The sequence below is a fragment of the Gobio gobio genome (genome assembly GCF_949357685.1).
Source record: "Gobio gobio genome assembly, chromosome: 18".
In the NCBI taxonomy this organism is placed as follows: domain Eukaryota; kingdom Metazoa; phylum Chordata; class Actinopteri; order Cypriniformes; family Gobionidae; genus Gobio; species Gobio gobio.
In genome coordinates, this window is record NC_137111.1 from 34404203 (window position 1) to 34422430 (window position 18228).

General features: G+C 36.5%; 1 protein-coding gene and 1 long non-coding RNA gene across 2 annotated transcripts in view; both read right to left on the bottom strand.

The window, feature by feature from the left end:
• LOC307142248 overlaps window positions 1-18228 on the bottom strand; it is a 673051-nt gene that overhangs the window by 135646 nt on the left and 519177 nt on the right. The window lies entirely within an intron of this gene.
• Window positions 7805-18228, bottom strand: part of atrnl1a (attractin-like 1a) — a 351306-nt gene continuing 340882 nt past the window's right edge. Inside the window, exon 30 of the mRNA XM_079843147.1 lies at window positions 7805-11215. Within this exon, the coding sequence (XP_079699273.1) occupies window positions 11091-11215 (125 nt within the window). The 3' untranslated portion in view covers window positions 7805-11090. The remainder of the gene's footprint in view (window positions 11216-18228) is intronic.

Sequence of the window (18228 nt, forward strand, 5' to 3'; positions counted from 1 at the left end):
AAACCTTTAAAAATATACCTGTGGGCTAAGAGGTTAATCTATATGCTTTTGCTGAAATATCTGCCCACATTATTTTTTAAATAATTGCATTCAACAGCAGAATTTCCAGGCAAAAATAAATTACATTACCCGTGATTTTTATTACCAATCAGAGAATCGTGCCAAGCAAATGGAGTGCAACAGTGCCCACTTTTCTCCTTTTTTTCCCAAATAATTTCTCCCATATAGGGATTTTAAAAAAAGTCTCTGTTAAAGCGTTATAAGCCATGAACCAAACCAATCTGCTACGAGGTGAATCATTAAAAACTTTGACTGGAAGCAAAATAGTATTTCAAAATCAGACAAAAATACAAAGGTACAAGACTTAACAGCTTTAGTGAGGGAAAGAACTACAATCCCATGAAACATTGAGAACACCTTAATTGAGTTAAAAACAATGGAGAAATATAAAACTACGCATTTAAAAATGTTGTTATATATATACAGTGGCATGAAAAAGTATGTGAACCGCTTGCAGAATCTGTGAAAATGGGAATAATTTTAACTAAATAAGAGGGATCATACAAAATGCATGTTGTTTTTTTATTTAGTACTGTCCTGAATAAGATATTTTACATATATTGACGTATTTTGAGAGTGTAGGGAGACTTCATGGGAGTGAGCGGGGCTAAAGAGATCTTTTGGCTTGTTTTGCTTGTTTCAATTTTCTGATTGGTGGAATTTTCTGTACAGCATCTTGGGTACTGTAGGTTTTTTTTCCACCACAAATTCCGATGTTAAACAGGATTATTTAAAAAAATATGTTGAAATAATGTGGGTTGCTGGCTTCAACAGAAGCAAATGCTATCGATTAACAACCTCATAGCTCACAGGAAGGCTGTCTTTTGTTATTGTTAACTCTTTCTCAGCTATTGATGGAATTTTCCGTCATTTATGAGACAACGCTTCCCCGCCATTGACAGATTATATGGTAGGGGCCACTATGTCAAAAAATAATATAATTATAAAACCTGAAATTTTTGTATCTGGAGAAAGAGTACAGGTCGTCACAGAATTCAAATATTTAGGATTATATATAGATTCAAATCTCAATTTCAAAACCCACATTAAAAAAATTAGTAATAGGATTAAATTCAGTTTAGTAAACTTTAGATTCATTAGAGACTCCCTTTCGACAGAAGCTGCGAAATTATATTTCTTTTCCATGATTTTATCCCAGTAGTTGGTCCAATACGCATTCTACAACGATAAAACCATTAGAAACCCTATATAAACAAGCAATAAAAATACTGGATAAAAAACCATACCACTACCACCACTGTAGTATTCTAAGTAAATATCAGATACTTACTTGGGATAATCTTATTAAATTCAACAACATCTGTTTAATTTATAAAATCAGACGTGGTTTAGCACCTCCTCCACTATGTGACTTTATACAGTTTAGATCAAGTGAGGTTAGGGTAACAAGAGGAGCAGTGAGGGAAGATTGTATTATCCCCCGGAGAAAAACTGCTTTTGGTCAGGCTGTTTTCTCCGTAAGGGCAGGTCAGCAATGGAACACAGTACTGGAAACCATCAGAGAGTCTTTGTCATTCTCTTCATTCAAAAATCAAACCTGTCGGCACTAATTCCTTCTGTGTATTTATATATTATATAACTATTTTATATTCATTGTATTTGCTAACCATAATGTGTAGTATGCAATTTTATTTTGTGATTTTATAATTGTGATTATTTTTAAGGTTGCCATTCTTTACATCTGGCTGGAGGACTGCCGATGAAAATTAGCACTTTTGAGCTAACTCGGGTACATTTACATTATGTTGATACATAATGTTGATCAATGTACATTGTCCTCTTTTAAATAAATAAAGAAATGAAATGAAATGTAATAGCAGGCAAAAAAGGAGCAGAAACAAGTGATAAAAACATTGCTTATGTTGAAGTTGAAGTCTATGAAAAGAAAATCTCAGCTTTTTGTTCAAAATGTTGCTTTATGAAACTTACCCATTCAAGTTTTAAAACAAAATGCATTAACCTAGAATATTTTTTTGTTTGTTTATTATTATTTTGAAAGCAGAGACTCTGTTATTTCTTTTGAAATATTTAATGTTCAGATATTCATACAACAAAATATTCTGGAGGCCATGACATTTTTGGAAAAAAAATATCAGAAGTGCCAGCTGTGACTGGCAACTTAAAAATCACTTTCCCTTAGGGAAAGAGTTAAAAATCACTTAAAAGGCACTGTTGCTCTGTTAGCCTACTCATGGCTTCTGTTTTCCCATGTATGGACTGCCGACTGAGAATGAGAAAACTGATTGACAGGCAGAAAGAACCTCAAAAAGCGTTCTGATTGGCTAAACAAAGAATCTGACCCCGGTTTGTGGCCACTGTTTATTTTACTGCTTACACACACCAGGGCTGTCACAGAGATTGAGTGATATCTCAGGGCAGTTATTTCAGCGATACATTTCTGGGATTAGGATCGTTTTCTGCATGCCATTCCATAAAGAAATCGCTTACAGCACCTTTACGTCCACCCCTGCTGCTGCGCGTCTTTGCCTAGTTTGAATTACAAGACAAACATTACCACCACCTTCTATGTTCAAATGAAAAAGCCATTCCTGGGAACTGAAATTTGTGGAACAGATTTTACTCACTGATACACATCTGGAAGTGTGTTGACTGCAGAGTATTATTTTCAAAACCTTTTCTCTTGCTCCATCAGTTGTGGGCAGTATATGCACAGAGGCATAAAGACTAATTAACTGAATGCCGGAATGGCTATGCTATTCCGACTTCATTTGCAATAAGGATGCGTGATAATCATCCCGAGTAGCTTTCTCATTCTTTTACTCACTCTATATAATCATCTGAACACTAAAAAACCAAACGGATCATCATGACTCACATTAACAACCTGATGACTCGGACTGATGTGACTTCATCACTGACACAATAATCCATTTACCATAATGGCACATTGTGGTTGTGGCCTGGTGAACAGAGAGCGGTGTCTTTGTCAGCGCTGACGTGGGCAGCTGTGAACAGCCGGCCCAACAGGAGAGTCATTCTTCTCACAACGTGGGTACATGTGACCCTAAAACAACTGCAGGCTTTGTAGTCCAACTGCACCGTGATTGATCATTCACTTCAGATGACAATTACCAGACATAAATAGAACATAATGGTGTAAAGATTAAGGTCGGCCTAGACATCAGTCTCTAGATGAGAGGCGTTCTGACCACTGCTATTCAAACACAATGGGCAGAGGAGAGTTAATAATGATGAGTTCATGATGCCATGTGAGACAAAACCAACCATATTTTACAAAAAAAGTGCCATTTGTTTCCCTCTTATACAGTGGGGAGAACAAGTATTTGATACACTGCCGATTTTGCAGGTTTGCCCACTTACAAAGCATGTAGAAGTCTGTAATTTTTTAGCATAGGTACACTTCAACTGTGAGTGACGGAATCTAAAACAAAATCCAGAAAATCACATTCTATGATTTTTAAGTAATTAATTTGCATTTTATTGCATGCCATAAGTATGTGATACATCAGAAAAGCAGAACTTAATATTTGGAACAGAAACCTTTGTTTGCAATTACAGAGATCACACGTTTCCTGTAGTTCTTGACCAGGTTTGCACACACTGCAGCAGGGATTTTGGCCCACTCCTCCATACAGACCTTCTCCAGATCCTTCAGGTTTCGGGGCTGTCGCTGGGCAATACGGACCTTCAGCTTCCTCCAAAGATTTTCTATTGGGTTCAGGTTTGGAGACTGGCTAGGCCACTCCAGGACCTTGAGATGCTTCTTACGGAGCCACTCCTTTGTGTGTTTCGGGTCGTTTTCATGCTGGAAGACCCAGCCACGACCCATCTTCAATGCTCTTACTGAGGGAAGGAGGTTGTTGGCCAAGATCTCGCGATACATGGCCCCATCCATCCTCCCCTCAATACGGGGCTGTCGTCCCGTCCCCTTTGCAGAAAAGCATCCCCTAAGAATGATGTTTCCACCTCCATGCTTCACGGTTGGAATGGTGTTCTTGGGGTTGTACTCATCCTTCTTCTTCCTCCAAACATGGCAAGTGGAGTTTAGACCAAAAAGCTCTATTTTTGTCTCAGCAGATCACATGACCTTCTCCCATTCCTCCTCTGGATCATCCAGATGGTCATTGGCAAACTTCAGACGGGCCTGGAAATGCGCTGGCTTGAGTAGGCGGACCTTGCGTGCGCTGCAAGATTTTAATCCATGACGGCGTAGTGTGTTACTAATGGTTTTCTTTGAGACTGTGGTCCCAGCTCTCTTCAGGTCATTGACCAGGTCCTGCCATGTAGTTCTGGGCTGATCCCTCACCTTCCTCATGATCACTGATGCCCCACGAGGTGAGATCTTGCATGGTGCCCCAGACTGAGGGAGATTGACGGTCACCTTGAACTTCTTCCATTTTCTAATAATTGCACCAACAGTTGTTGCCTTCTCACCAAGCTGCTAGCCTATTGTCCTGTAGCCCATCCCAGCCATGTGCAGGTCAACAATTTTATCCCTGATGTCCTTACACAGGTCTCTGGTCTTGACCATTGTGGAGAGGTTGGTTTGATTGAGTGTGTGGACAGATGTCTTTTATACAGGTAACGAGTTTAAACAGGTGCAATGTTAATACAGGTAATGAGTGGAGAACAGGAGGGCTTCTGTGAGAGCCGGAATCCTTACTGGTTGGTAGGTGATCAAATATTTATGTCATGCAATAAAATGCAAATTAATTATTTAAAAATCATACAATGTGATTTTCTGGATTTCTAGATTCCATCTCTCACAGTTGAAGTGTACCTATGATACAAATTACAGACTTCTACATGCTTTGTAAGTAGTAAAACCTGCGAAATCGGCAGTGTATCAAATACTTGTTCTCCCCACTGAACAAGTAGTGTAAATACTGACTTTATCTTAATACAGACATTTTTTAAATATATAAGTAAATAAACCAACATTTTTTAAACTTATTTTTTATGTTTTTTTATGTTTTTTGGCCACCCCTGTGTATTCATTTTGTCCTTGCTGTATTAGCAAAATGCACATTTCTATGAAAACAGATTACAATTAAATAAAAGCTATCATTTAGTCTTAATTATTTCTATACATTTTAGTTGACATTTCAAACGCTTGAAGTTGTGCCCAGGTTTGCTATAAACCCGTTAACCCTAAAACAGGCAAGAGTGGAAAATGATCATCAAAAAAATATTTAATGTCACTTTTTATAACATCTGGACTTAAGTAAAACATATCCAAAGGAATTTTTGAAATATTTTATATAGTTTCAATTTTATGATCCCAGGATCAGTTGCCCTATTAGGGTATAAAAAAGGCCAAAGTCATTAATGTTTCTGTGATTTATTTGATGCAAATATAATATATGTTGTATGTATGAATTGAGGCATATACATTTCTTTTATTTTCATTTATTTTTCATATATTTATATTATATTTTTATATTTAGATCCTTAATCAATTATTTAATGCAATTGATGATACAACATAAAACTTTCTAAGTGATCCTGAAGACTTTGGTTAGATTTTTCAGGTATGTTTAATCAGAGTTAGAGCTAAACTCTGCAGGACGGTAGCCCTCCAGGAGCAGGGTTGGACACCCCTGTTCTACCATAAAAATGAGCTGTGTGAAACTCAAAGATGTAGTAAATTAAATGTAATAATATCAGTTTTACATCTGAATATTACCATTTGCAATTTTTTTTTAAAACTCAAAATACATTGATTGAGAAGGGGGACTGTGTACAGGGGGCCCTGAGGTCAGGATGGCCTATAAGGATCTTGTCTAAGGCCCCCGGCCCTGGAACAAGATTTTTACTGGGCACCCCACCACCCACAACCCACAACCAACCCATCACCCAGGAATGCGAAATAATGCAGTGACCAGTACAGCAGGCCCAGTTTATCTTCACACCATTCATTGTCAATCCTGTGGATAATCCTTTTTTATACTCTAATCTGGCAACTTATCTCAGGGGATACAAACTTTTCAAAATGCCTTAAATAACAGCATGAGCAACATATTCCTTAATGCTCTATTTCAACATCTTAAGACAATGTTAAAAATTAATATTAGCAGGTGAATTGCATTTTTTTTGGCAGAAAAATAAGTAACATTAATATATGCCTACTTTCTACAAAGAATGTCCAGCTATTGGCGGACATGCCGGCTTTAGGTCAAACTGACAAAACAAGCACAGAAAATTTGAACCAAGTCACATGATCCACATACTCCAGAACAGACTCTAATATGGTATTGACATCAATACTGGATAAAAAAAATACTTTCTCGTGCCTCCTACAAGATACTAAAGAATATGTATCCAGCGGTCCACATTGCCTGTTTAAGGGTATACATCACATTTTTAAAGTATAATGAACTATTCCATAAACCATCATAATCATCTTTTATGTGAACTCTTCATTGATGAGGTCTACTCTTTTTTTTTTAGTATTTTATCTTTATGGTTTATGTTGGTCATTAGCGGATGATCTTACATCTCAGTTGCTATAATTGTGTATAGAACACAATTGATAATTGAAAAATGGAAATATCCACAGTAAATTCTTTCTCAGAAGCACTGTGTGCTGTAGTTTCACCACTCGTAAACATATACTTATATCTCAACAAATATTAAAATATTCATTTTTAAATGGCAGAGTGCAGCTTATTAACACTTAAATACATTAACGTGTTTAAAATTATACGGAAATGTACTTCAAATCACCTTATGACTCAATTTCGTAGAATAACCACAGCACAGGAGTCATGAAAATACTTTTTGCAGATGCAAACACATAATTTGAGTATGTTCTATTTGGACTGCTGAAATCTCAGTAATGCAATTAAAACAAAACATTGTAATTTACTCTGAGTGTGCTTAATAATAACTCCCAGAGTACTTCTCTGTGTTTATCTTTACATTCATTATGGTCATACAGGGGGAAACAGCAAGAACTGCAAAACAATAGAACATACTGTATATTGTTTCTTAAGCAAACGCCACTACAACCCACATAACACACAGCAGATGGCTGCAAGCGGGTCAATAAGCTCAAACTGGATGGGTTTCTTTGATGTTTAACATGCTGGGATTTATCCCGATTGACAAATGATCCGATAACAGCATCGGCAAGTAGAACATTTGAACAGCTGTCCACAATCGTACCGCAAACTGAAAAAATTCATTTAAATCTGTCATATATGAATCTGAATACTCTGTTCCGATTAACACCTGTGGCAACAGCACCCAATTACAAACATATGTGATTTCCTTTTTTTTTTTTTATCAATATAGCAACTATAGCATGCTTATGTAGATAATATTTGAACAGCTTTTCAATCTCATCTGGACTTGGTAGAATATTTGGTGAGTCAAATACATAGATGGTTATAGACAGATTGAATAGATGATTCATCAGTAGACAATCTGGGCAAAGTGGGTAACTTTAAACGCAATAAAATGTATCTTATTTCATATTCAGCCCTTACTTTGTATATTATTGTTGGTAAACACTGCCAAAAGCATTCAACCCACATGGTTTGTCCTGTAAGACCCAGCTAGCCACACACTGCGTCTCATGACACAGATCTTCACTTCTAAAAGCTGCGTAAAAGTTACTCGACTCCTCTCGCATAACCAGACCTTCAGACTGATGGTTCGTGGGTGTGACGTCTGAAGCTGAGACTACTTTACTCATAGAGAGAGCAGTTTCGAAAAGAACACAACAGCTTTATCAAAATGTTTATTTCTGCATAATGAACTTTCTTTGGCTGCTCTTCATTTGTTCAAACTTGATTATGTATAAGGTAAATTATTACATAACGCTGTAAGACCAGAAAACTGCTGAACATTTATACAATTTACAAAGGTTATGACTCAAGTATGCAAATGAGAATAAATAAACAAAAACAAATGCCTTTGAGACATGAGAGATAACACAATGATATTGTTTCTGCAATGCAGTAACATTTCATCCGGATGGAATGTTTGAACAGTGCAAAAGAGCCAACAGTCCAATGAGTGATAGATTGTTAGATTTAAGTGGGACGGGAGTCATTTATATACACGTGTTTGAATCTGAATCAACAAAAATCTAAAATTGATCAGTGAGTCTCTATGGACAGACGAATACAAGGTTTCCCATGTTCCCCCTAAAATTGAAATTCTGTCAACACAAAAGACAATATTTTGAAAAATGTTTTTTGACCATGCAATGGAAGTCAATGGGAACCAGAACCGTTTAGTTAAAAACATTCTACAACAGAATGACACAGGTTTGGGTGAAGGTGAGTAAACGATGACAGAATTTCAATTTTTTTGTCAAGTTTAGACTGGGATCATTCAATACATTTATACAACAAAACAAAAATGATAAAGGATTCAATAAAATGACACATTTGGTTGTGAAAACATAATGAAGAAAAAAAAAATTATAAAGGATGTGAGAATGTTTTTGGGCCTATTTTAGTTTAACAAACTATTAATCTATTTTTATAATATTAATAAGACATGAAATTATACAGTTTTTCATGTCTTGACTGAGACAAACAACTCAAAACATTATGACAATACACAATTAGAGTTATAAATACAGGCAAAAAAACATTGTCTTTATTAACATATTGAACAACACTGAGTTAGGAAATGGACATATTTATTATGTAATTTTAGTCTGGCGACTAAACACCGGACATTTAAAATAGAAACCAATGATTTTGGCCAAAAAACTACTATTCCAATTCAGTGGCTAACCTTGTTAACTCTCTGCTGGCACACATCTATTGATCATAATATGTTTCAATACAACCATTCTGTCTGATAAATGCAGCATTACTTTATGTCAACTAACTGTACAGAACTGCAGTAGCATTAGTAGGGTTGCCAGGTCTGTGCAACAAAAGTAGCCAGTCAAAAATAGCCAATCAATGCAATTTTTTCCATAAGGCGCCCGAATTCTCTACTGGATTTGTACATCTGGGGGGTGTTTTGGTGTTTTTTGGGGGTGTTTTTAAACCACGGACTTGGCAACACAGATCAGTCTGCAATCATATGGTGCTGAAAAAACCCTGTGGAATTGATGATTAAACACTTTTTTTTATATCTCATGCACACACGACTACAAGCTATGTGTAGGTTAATACCCCTAAAAAGTGCCATTAAAACATCATGTGTGTGTTTGATCATGGGAATGGTTTTCATTTTAGAAAGATTGATTGGACAACAATTTGCTTTGTTTTCTCGGAAAGACTACAATTTAAATGTGTACATTATCTTTCTAAAGTTGGTAAGATTTTTTTATTTTTATTATTTTCTTATGCTCACTAAAGGCTGCATTTGTTTGATCAAAAATACAGTAAAAGCTGTAATATTGTGTCATATTATTACAATTTAAAATAACTGTTTTCTATTTTAAAGTATTTCAAATGTAATGTATTTATGTGATGGAAAAGCAGAACTTTCAGCATCATTACTCCAGTTTTCAGTGTCACATGATTCTTCACAAATCATTCTAATATGCCAAATTGGCTTTTAAGAAACAGTGGTTTAGTGGAAACTGGATTTTTAGTGGATTATTTTCAAGGTCAGGATTTCCAGATGAATAGAAAGTTCAAAAGAACAGCATTTATTTGAAACAGCAATGTTTTGTAAAATTACAAATGTCTTTACTGTCATGTTTGATTCATTTAGTGCATCCGTGCTGAATAAAAGTATTAATTTCATAAAACAAAGCTTACTGACCCCAAACCATGTACGTTGGCTAAAAGTGAATTTTATCAAGCATATACTATAGCATACTAGCATACAGACAAGCGCAAAGCTAAAAGACGGACTAAAAGCCTCAGATCTCGAATTAAAAACTTAAATGTATGTGTTTTTTTCAGTTGTTGAATTTAAGTCTATGACCACTAGGAGATACAAATGTCAGTTCTGCAAGGCAAATCCAATCTAATCTCTAAAAATCAACGTTCCACATGCACTTCCTTGCGAGTTGGACGCGTTCCTGGGTCAACATATTTTGTAGTTCCTGTTCGAAAATGTAATGCTAACCATATCCCTACCCCTAAACCTAACCCTACCCATAAGTTATCCCTAAAATCAGAGAGAAATGACAGGTGATGTAGTCTAACCCTGGTTGTACACTCTTAAAAATAATGGTTCTTAAATGGTTCTTTGGCGAGGTGTATGGTTCCATGAAGAACCTTTAATATCCAAAGAAAGGTTCTTTAGACTAAAAAATAGTTAGAAAAAAAGGTTCTTCAAAGAACCTTTCACAAAACGGTTCTTCGGGGAACCAAAAATGGTTCTTCTATGGCATCACTGTGAAACCCCCTTTTTGGTTCTTCCTGGCACCTTTATTTTTAAGGGTGTAAGCCTAAACTTGACATAAACTTTATACTTGTCCCTCAAATCTGATTGGTTGATTGGAATGCTGTTCCAGTATCAACAAAGATGTTGAACGTGTTGCACTTGGTAAAGTCAGGTTCTGCCTTTCCACTCACCCAGAGTATTACAAAGCACCATATGTACCAAATACAGTCCTCGGCTAACTATAATTACTGTATCAAAGAGTCATCAAAAGACATTTTAATAAATGATGGGACAAACCCTGAAAGTAGAGTCAGGATTTTTCAGGACACCTCTACATATGTCTGATTCACTCTGCCTGTAACCTGTTACTATTTTGGGGCTGAGTGAATTTCATCTACACACTCCCTCCCCTTTTGAGAAGCCGCTGTTGAAAAACAGAAACCCAGTGGGTGCAATCAAAATGCAGATGTCCTCTACAGAGGTTCAATCAATACTGAGGGAATACGAGCTCCACTATGGAGCGTGGAATTCAGGAGGAGCAACACACGGACTACTAATGTCTCGACCCTCCTTTGTCATTTACACTTCAAGAGCTCTCCTCTCATCGACACTATCTCCTTCTAGTGGTAGAGTACGAGAGAGAGAGAAAGAGAGAGAGGAGAAAAAAGATCAGAATCAGTGTGTTTCGGCCGTTCCTGCGAGGTCAGTCGGCTGGTTCAAACGCAGGTTCCCTGGTGCACCGTGTGATGCTGTTTGCGGCTCTTTAGACACAAGCCCTTGTCTTTGAAGTCGCCGGCCCTCTGCTGAGACGTATCAATAAGAGCACTGGCTATGGTAATGCCTGTGGGGAGAAGGAGCAGACATGAGAAAGGAAAGGAAGTGAGCTTCAAAGAAGAGGAGTGCAGCAGGTGAGGCACAGGATCCTGATAAGAGCATACTGACACTTGCCAAACAAACCTGTGTCTGTCAATATCACAGCAGTTAAAGCTGCATCTTACAATCGTCAGGGCAGAGTTCAGATCATTATTTGTTCATTTAACTATAGACACTTTTGGCCATACGTAATTTTTGAAAATAAGCTCTACTCATTTCCACTCATTTTGTGGTCAAAACAAAGTTATGAAAATCACTTTTTTGAAAACAATTTTTTTTCTTTTTCTTGCTAAGACTCATTTCATAGCATTTTATGTTTGCATTTACATGCGTCATAAATACACTTGGTTGGAAATGATACACAATACAAATATTCAGACCCACTTTATATTAGGTGGCCTTAACTAATATGTAATTTGATACAATGCACTTACTGTGTACATACATGTCTTTACATTGTACTTACATAAAAAATTACCTGCATGTACTTAAATCTGTAATTCATTACTGTAGTTTATAATTTACACATTTATAATTACACGGTTGACACTTCCCTTACACCTAACCCTGTCCTTTAACTGACTCATACCACCACACATGTCCATGAAAGCTTTAGCATAAGTTCTGCCGGGAAGACTTAATTGTCACGTCACTTCAACTTTTTAATCTATCCAATCACATTCTAATACTTGGGTAAAAAAGATCGGTAACTACTCATGTCTGAGTTCGCAGATGCTGACGCTCCAATTCACCGCCATCCTCCCCACCACCTCCAAGTCAAATCCTTCCCTACATCCACCCCACCACCACCACCAGGATGGTCCCTTCCATACCTCACGGGGGGGTCGGCTGCGCCTCTGCCTTCGTCTTCAGGCAGGATATGCAGAGTCCGGACCCTCAGATTGCGAGCTACGGACGGGGCCTATGCCAAAGTACTTTATTGCTTGCTGGGTTGTTAATAAATGGATAATTGTCACAGTATTTATTCTCCCGAGTCTTTCTGGTAGAACTAACTTTACCCGTATCCCACCTCAATATTAGCAAAAGTGTTTTGAAATACAATATGAACACAATACATTTTACTTCTTTTTTGATGTAAGTGTATAGTGGTTAAGGCCACCTAATATAAAGTGGGTCTTTAAAATTAGATGTTTCTATATTTTCTTTACACTTCACATCTCAGGCTCTGTTTACACCTAGTATTGAGATGCATTTTGGTTGATCGCATAGCAAACAAGTAGACAAGAGAGTAGACGAGAGAGGCACATCCTTATTTATACCTGGTGTCTCTTTTGTCCACTTTGAACCACTTCTGTCCTGATTTCTACATGGAGCTTGAGCTTAGTTTGAGAACAGATCTATGTTAAATGTATTATATTGCGGTCCACATTCAGCAAGTGCTATGCTATGCTAATGCTACCAAAGCATTGTGTTACCAATTAGCAAGGTAGCATTAATTGAATTAGCTAGTTAAAGCTAGCTAAATTTCCACTACTAAAAATATTTAAGTTGATCATTTTAAATACATCAGCTTACTCAAATATTTGAAGTTAAGAACAATTCAAATGTATGAGTAAATAGAACAAAATAAAAATCTGCAAGTTCTGCTTGCTTGAACTTTAAATTTCTTAATTTAAAAAATTTGATGTAAGTGATGACCTCAAATTTTTGGAGTTTTGCCGGGTTTAAAGCATGTATTTAGCAGCGTCCACTTGTGATCCGATCGACCAAAATGCATCTTAATACCAGGTGTAAACAGGGCCTCATATTTCATGCTAATCATGTTCATTTCATGGTGACCACATTCACTAACTTTTGATAAACTATTTTAGTCGCAAATGACAACTGAGCGACAGTACATTGTATAGTATAATACATTGAAATGGTTTATGTTTATTCACTCTGTTTAGATTATATTTTTGAAAGAGTGTTTTTATTTTTTTATAATAGATTTTAATAAGATTGAAAGTCTGTCAGGGACAATGGCAAAACAAGAAATCTATGCATAAAATGAATCTGAAAAGTAGCAAAAATAACAATGTGGAAGACAATGTGATCTTCATATAACAAAAAGTTGATAGAAAACTCGACAAAAAAGTTTTTACAGAAAACTCATAACCCTGATTTATTGTGTAATCTTACGATTATTAGCATAGAAGCAGAGGTGTTGTGTCTTTACATTTAGGAGAAAAGTTTCATGTGGAACAACGCTATAGGCTCCATTCATCATTCAATGAGCATTCAGAAAATAAGCTTGAAAAAGGAGTGGAGGCTCCTTGAGCTCTTGAGTAATTTGGACAGTAATTAGTGTTCCTCGAACATTTAGAAATGAAAAGAATAAAACAAAGAATACATTGACTGATTCAATCAAACGAACAAACAAAAGAAGGGATTGAGCAACAATGAAACTCCACTAAAGCATCTAAGGACAACATCTTCTGAAGAACAAAATGTTTTCTGCTGAGGAGAGACGTCCGTCTCAAGTGAATTAATTGCGAGGCTGAATCAAATCAGGTGCGCATGAGGAGAAGGCTAAAGTGCTCTCGGCTAATGGAAAATCAAACTCATTATTGTGATCTTTGGCAGGTGAGCTGTTCGCATGATTAACCCCGATGAATTCTGCACTTTGAGACAGGATGTGCGAATCCGAGAACTCCATTAAAGGTAATCAGAAAGACTCTGTTGACCTGAGGCATGCATCACTGTAAATGAACACTTTACAGCTACTGCATTATTGGAAACGGCTGTTGTCTCATCCACATGAAACTTAAATGCCTTCCCGCCACGGCTCGCGTTCGGCGTGAGCGATGCGCTTGAGACAAGTTCCAGTGATAATCGGAAGAATGTCTCGGTGGGAGCCGAGCGAGCAGCTGTCTGCAGCGGGTCCTCTTCGCACCACCTGCCTCTTCACAAAGTGTCATTATGCCACACCAAGGTCACTCTTCCAACTGATGAGTGTTTTCCGCAAGCAATCAGCCACACTCCAGCCTCAGTGTGACGCCAAGGTTATTCTGAGAGGGAATACACTCTCAACCTGACTTTCTGTTTCCTTGAGTCATAATGACTTCACCCGTCATTCGCAGGCCATTGTCAGGACGTGAGATCTGGTTTGGTGAGGGTCAACAACATCGTTTGACTTCAATGTTACCCATGTGATTAAGGATAGTATAATGAACTCACTTGGTGTTTATTGTACAACACAGGCCTGACAGCCCAGGTGACAGCGGCTAACAATGGTAATGAGATTTAGAAGTGAAGAAAAGGGGATGTAATAATGTTTGATCTTTATTCTTTAGCTGAAACGATTGAGCTATATGTGGCATATTTTATAATTATAGCCACTGCTCATTTCTGTGATAAAGAACGCGTATCACTTTCCACATTAGCAGACCTTCAGATCTTGCCTTTCAGTTTTCTGCTGACCAAAGAGTTTTTTATCCATCCGCTATGAGGCCCACCGCAATTAAATGGATAGTTCACTCAAAAATGACAATTATACCATTATTTATTCACCCATATGTTGTTTCAAACCTTTTTATTTCCCTGAGGAGCAAAAATAAAAAAGGGAGAATGTTATATTGTATTTTTCCATTCAGTAGCTTTTTCCATGATAGATCATAGTGACCATGGGCTTTCAAGCTCATAAAAGGCTAAAAAACATCATAAAAGTAGTCCACTTTTGAAGTCCTACCATAGCTTTAAGTGTTGAACAACACTAGGCATCATAAACTTGCCTATTTTGTAAACGGCTACAACGAAACTCTGGTCAAAAACGACTGAGGATCACACATAACCAGACTTTAAAGTCATTCCGAACACAACAACTGCAGAAACAAGTGCTTTGTTGCTTGGTAAATGCATGACAGATGAAAAAGAACATTTATGTACAGGAGCTGACTGCCGCCGTTATTAGTGTTGTTTTCTGAGTTGCAAAAAAAGTGCATTTGGATACGGCCTTGGGTGTAAAGACGATTGAGAAAAAAAAAAAAAAAACAATATACGCTACAATATGTGTTCTAAAATTGACAGACAAATGTTTGATATAATATGACAAGATAGATTCATAGTCTGAAGCTAAACAAAAAATCAGTGGCCATCATACACTATGTGGTTTCCTTTGAAATCTGTCAGCTCTGACTGCCCAAAATCTGCAGACTGGATCTTTCAACAACTGAAGTCGTCTTGTCAAGACTGCAAATCGTCAGTAAATTCCAGCTTTAACTACTTATTGTAGTTTAACTTTACACTGTAGAACATTCTTGTAATTTTAACTGTAACAGATGGTAAAAAAATGCTACAGTAAAAACCTGTTAATTGGTTAAAAGTAATTTCCATTGCTGCAACCTTACATTTCATGTAATTTGACAGTAAAACAAAAAACTGTTAAATGTACTATTTTTGGAAGTAAAAAAAGAAGAAGAAAAAAATCAACGTATAATATACAGTCAAAAGCCAGAAAGCCAGAATGTTCCATTTTGGTAACACTTTATAATAACTTCATGCTATCATTAGTAAATAGTTAATTCATCATTTATATAGACATTAATAAGCAGTTTATAAATACAGCTAAAAATGCTTTATTCTTCATTTATAAGCATATCTATAATGTGTTCGATAATTGTATTTTCATACTTTATTAATGATCAATATATATTTATAAACTGCTTATTAATGCTTTATAAATTATGAATTAACTATTTACTAATGCTAAACTAATTATTCATAGCATGCAGTTATTATAAAGTGTTACCTTCATTTAAATAATTATGCTTTTCTTAGTTTAGTAGGGTTTAATGTTACATCTTATGTTGTTAAATGAATATCTATCGCATTATTGTAGTCTCGTGTGTGTTACTATGATGGTGTTTTGTGTTTGTGTGTATGACCTTGTGTGCACCTTCTGTATATTATTATTTACCCTCTCATCTTGTGGAAAATCTACTTGTGATGAACTTTGATTCATCATATGGCTTTCTCTTTATTTCTTGTGTTATTATGGTTATAAGATACAAATCAGATTTTAGTTGCAACGTGGCCCTGCTAATTCAGCCCAGTTTGATTTACCGGTAAATTACAATTTTAAATTATAAAATTTACAGGTTGTTCTGTAAATTTTACAGAATTATTCTGGCAACAACAGCAGCCATTTCCCCCTCTTGTACATTTTTTTTTTTTCTCAATGAAAGTGTACTATAGTTTAACTTTTAAATGATGAGTAGCTGGTGACAGTTAAATTCAAAGTAGCCTCCCCTAGAACTACACTATACTGTGTTTTTCCCTAAAAAGAAAAGTGGCCAGAAATAAAACAGTTTGACAAACCAGGGCTGGTGGTTTTGCTGAGCTAATTCAGCCCTGCACATGAATACAAGCGTTTGAGTACCACTGCCCTCCTCAGGGTCAATAATGCCCACCCTCCTCTTTGTGCTGCTATCACTGTCGGCCGCTGACTGGCCACATTGACCACAGCCCAGTTACCTGACATGATAAGGTCAATGGTGTTCCTCCCAACACAAAAGCATGAGTGAGAGAGAGAAAACACAGACAAAAAACTAACAAATAGATTAGACAGGTCTGTGCCTACATGCCCTTGCTAACAAGCTGCACAATTAGCTACTTTACATCTCATAAACAACATGCTGGGAAAAAAGCAAGAGAGAAAAACGGGAGTGTGTACTTGTATGCAACGTAACCTTGAGAGCAATTTTGAGTCCTCAAACGTGCGCAGCCAAACACCTGTCATGCCACTAATTACAATACATAATTGCTAATAACATGTTTACAGCGGCAGAAGAACAAATACAGTACACTTGTGCTTAAAACTTTTCCCAGAAAGAGGCTTCATGGAAAATTGACTGTATCGGTTAGTCCTGCAAAGATATTTTCGTGCGTTTATACTGCAGCACTGATGAATGCTTGATTTTGATTGGCTGACAAACGTACTAAGGTGTTGATTGTGTTTTTATAATGACTTTTATTTTCATAAATTATTAATTAAATTATTTTTGTATAATTAGTAGAGTCTAATAATTATCTACAACGGCAGAGGAACCAGAAAAACAAAAACAAGACCAAGACACTGGTCAATTGCATCATTACTCCAGTCTTCAGTGTCACACGATCCTTCAGAAATCATCTAATATGCTAATTTGTTGCTGAAGAAACATGTCTTATTATAATTAATGTTGAAAACGGGTAATAGTATATCTAAAAATAGTTACTATTTCAAACGATAATTTCAGGCTGGCAATAGTAATGGAATGTGCTGTACAGGAGCTAAACTAACCAGTAATATTACTTTTGTTTACAAAATGATAAGCATTATGATTACACGAAGAGGAATATTTTTAAAAGTACTTCGAAATGCACTTGCTTGAAAGGGTTATAAATAAGTCAGTCTGCCACGACAGATTGGAGCTGCAGATAAAGCAGGTCAGAATAAAATCAATTTGGCTTTGTTGCTCACTTATAAAACTATCAAAAGACTGCACTCTCATGCACTCCCTGTGCGACTTCCCCACGGTGCTGACTGTGCTTTAAATGCACTAAATGGACATTTAAAAGGGTAAACAGGCAATATAGAGACTTTGCAGGCTTTCTCGTAAACACCGAAAAAATGTACTGAGAGGATACTCTATAACACCATCAGCCAATGTCACGGTCGTCAAGGGTCAAAGGTAGAACAATTTAGCAAACATATTCACTAATGACACTTTTGTCAACTGAAACTAAGCAATGTAAAGCCCTTTTCAGAGAAAAAGCATCTGAATGGCCTGCCAAAGAGAGATCATATTTTTTTTAATGTGCCTGTGCTATTCATGCTGCATTTCTTCTTACATAATGTCTACTCTAATAAATATTGAAGGTACATGCATTTATTTGATAAGTAGTCGGATGGAAATGCAATAATATATAGTCAGCCGGTCATTTTCACAAAATAAACCCCTTCAGGGGATTTCACATCAGGGTCTTGATCACCCTGTT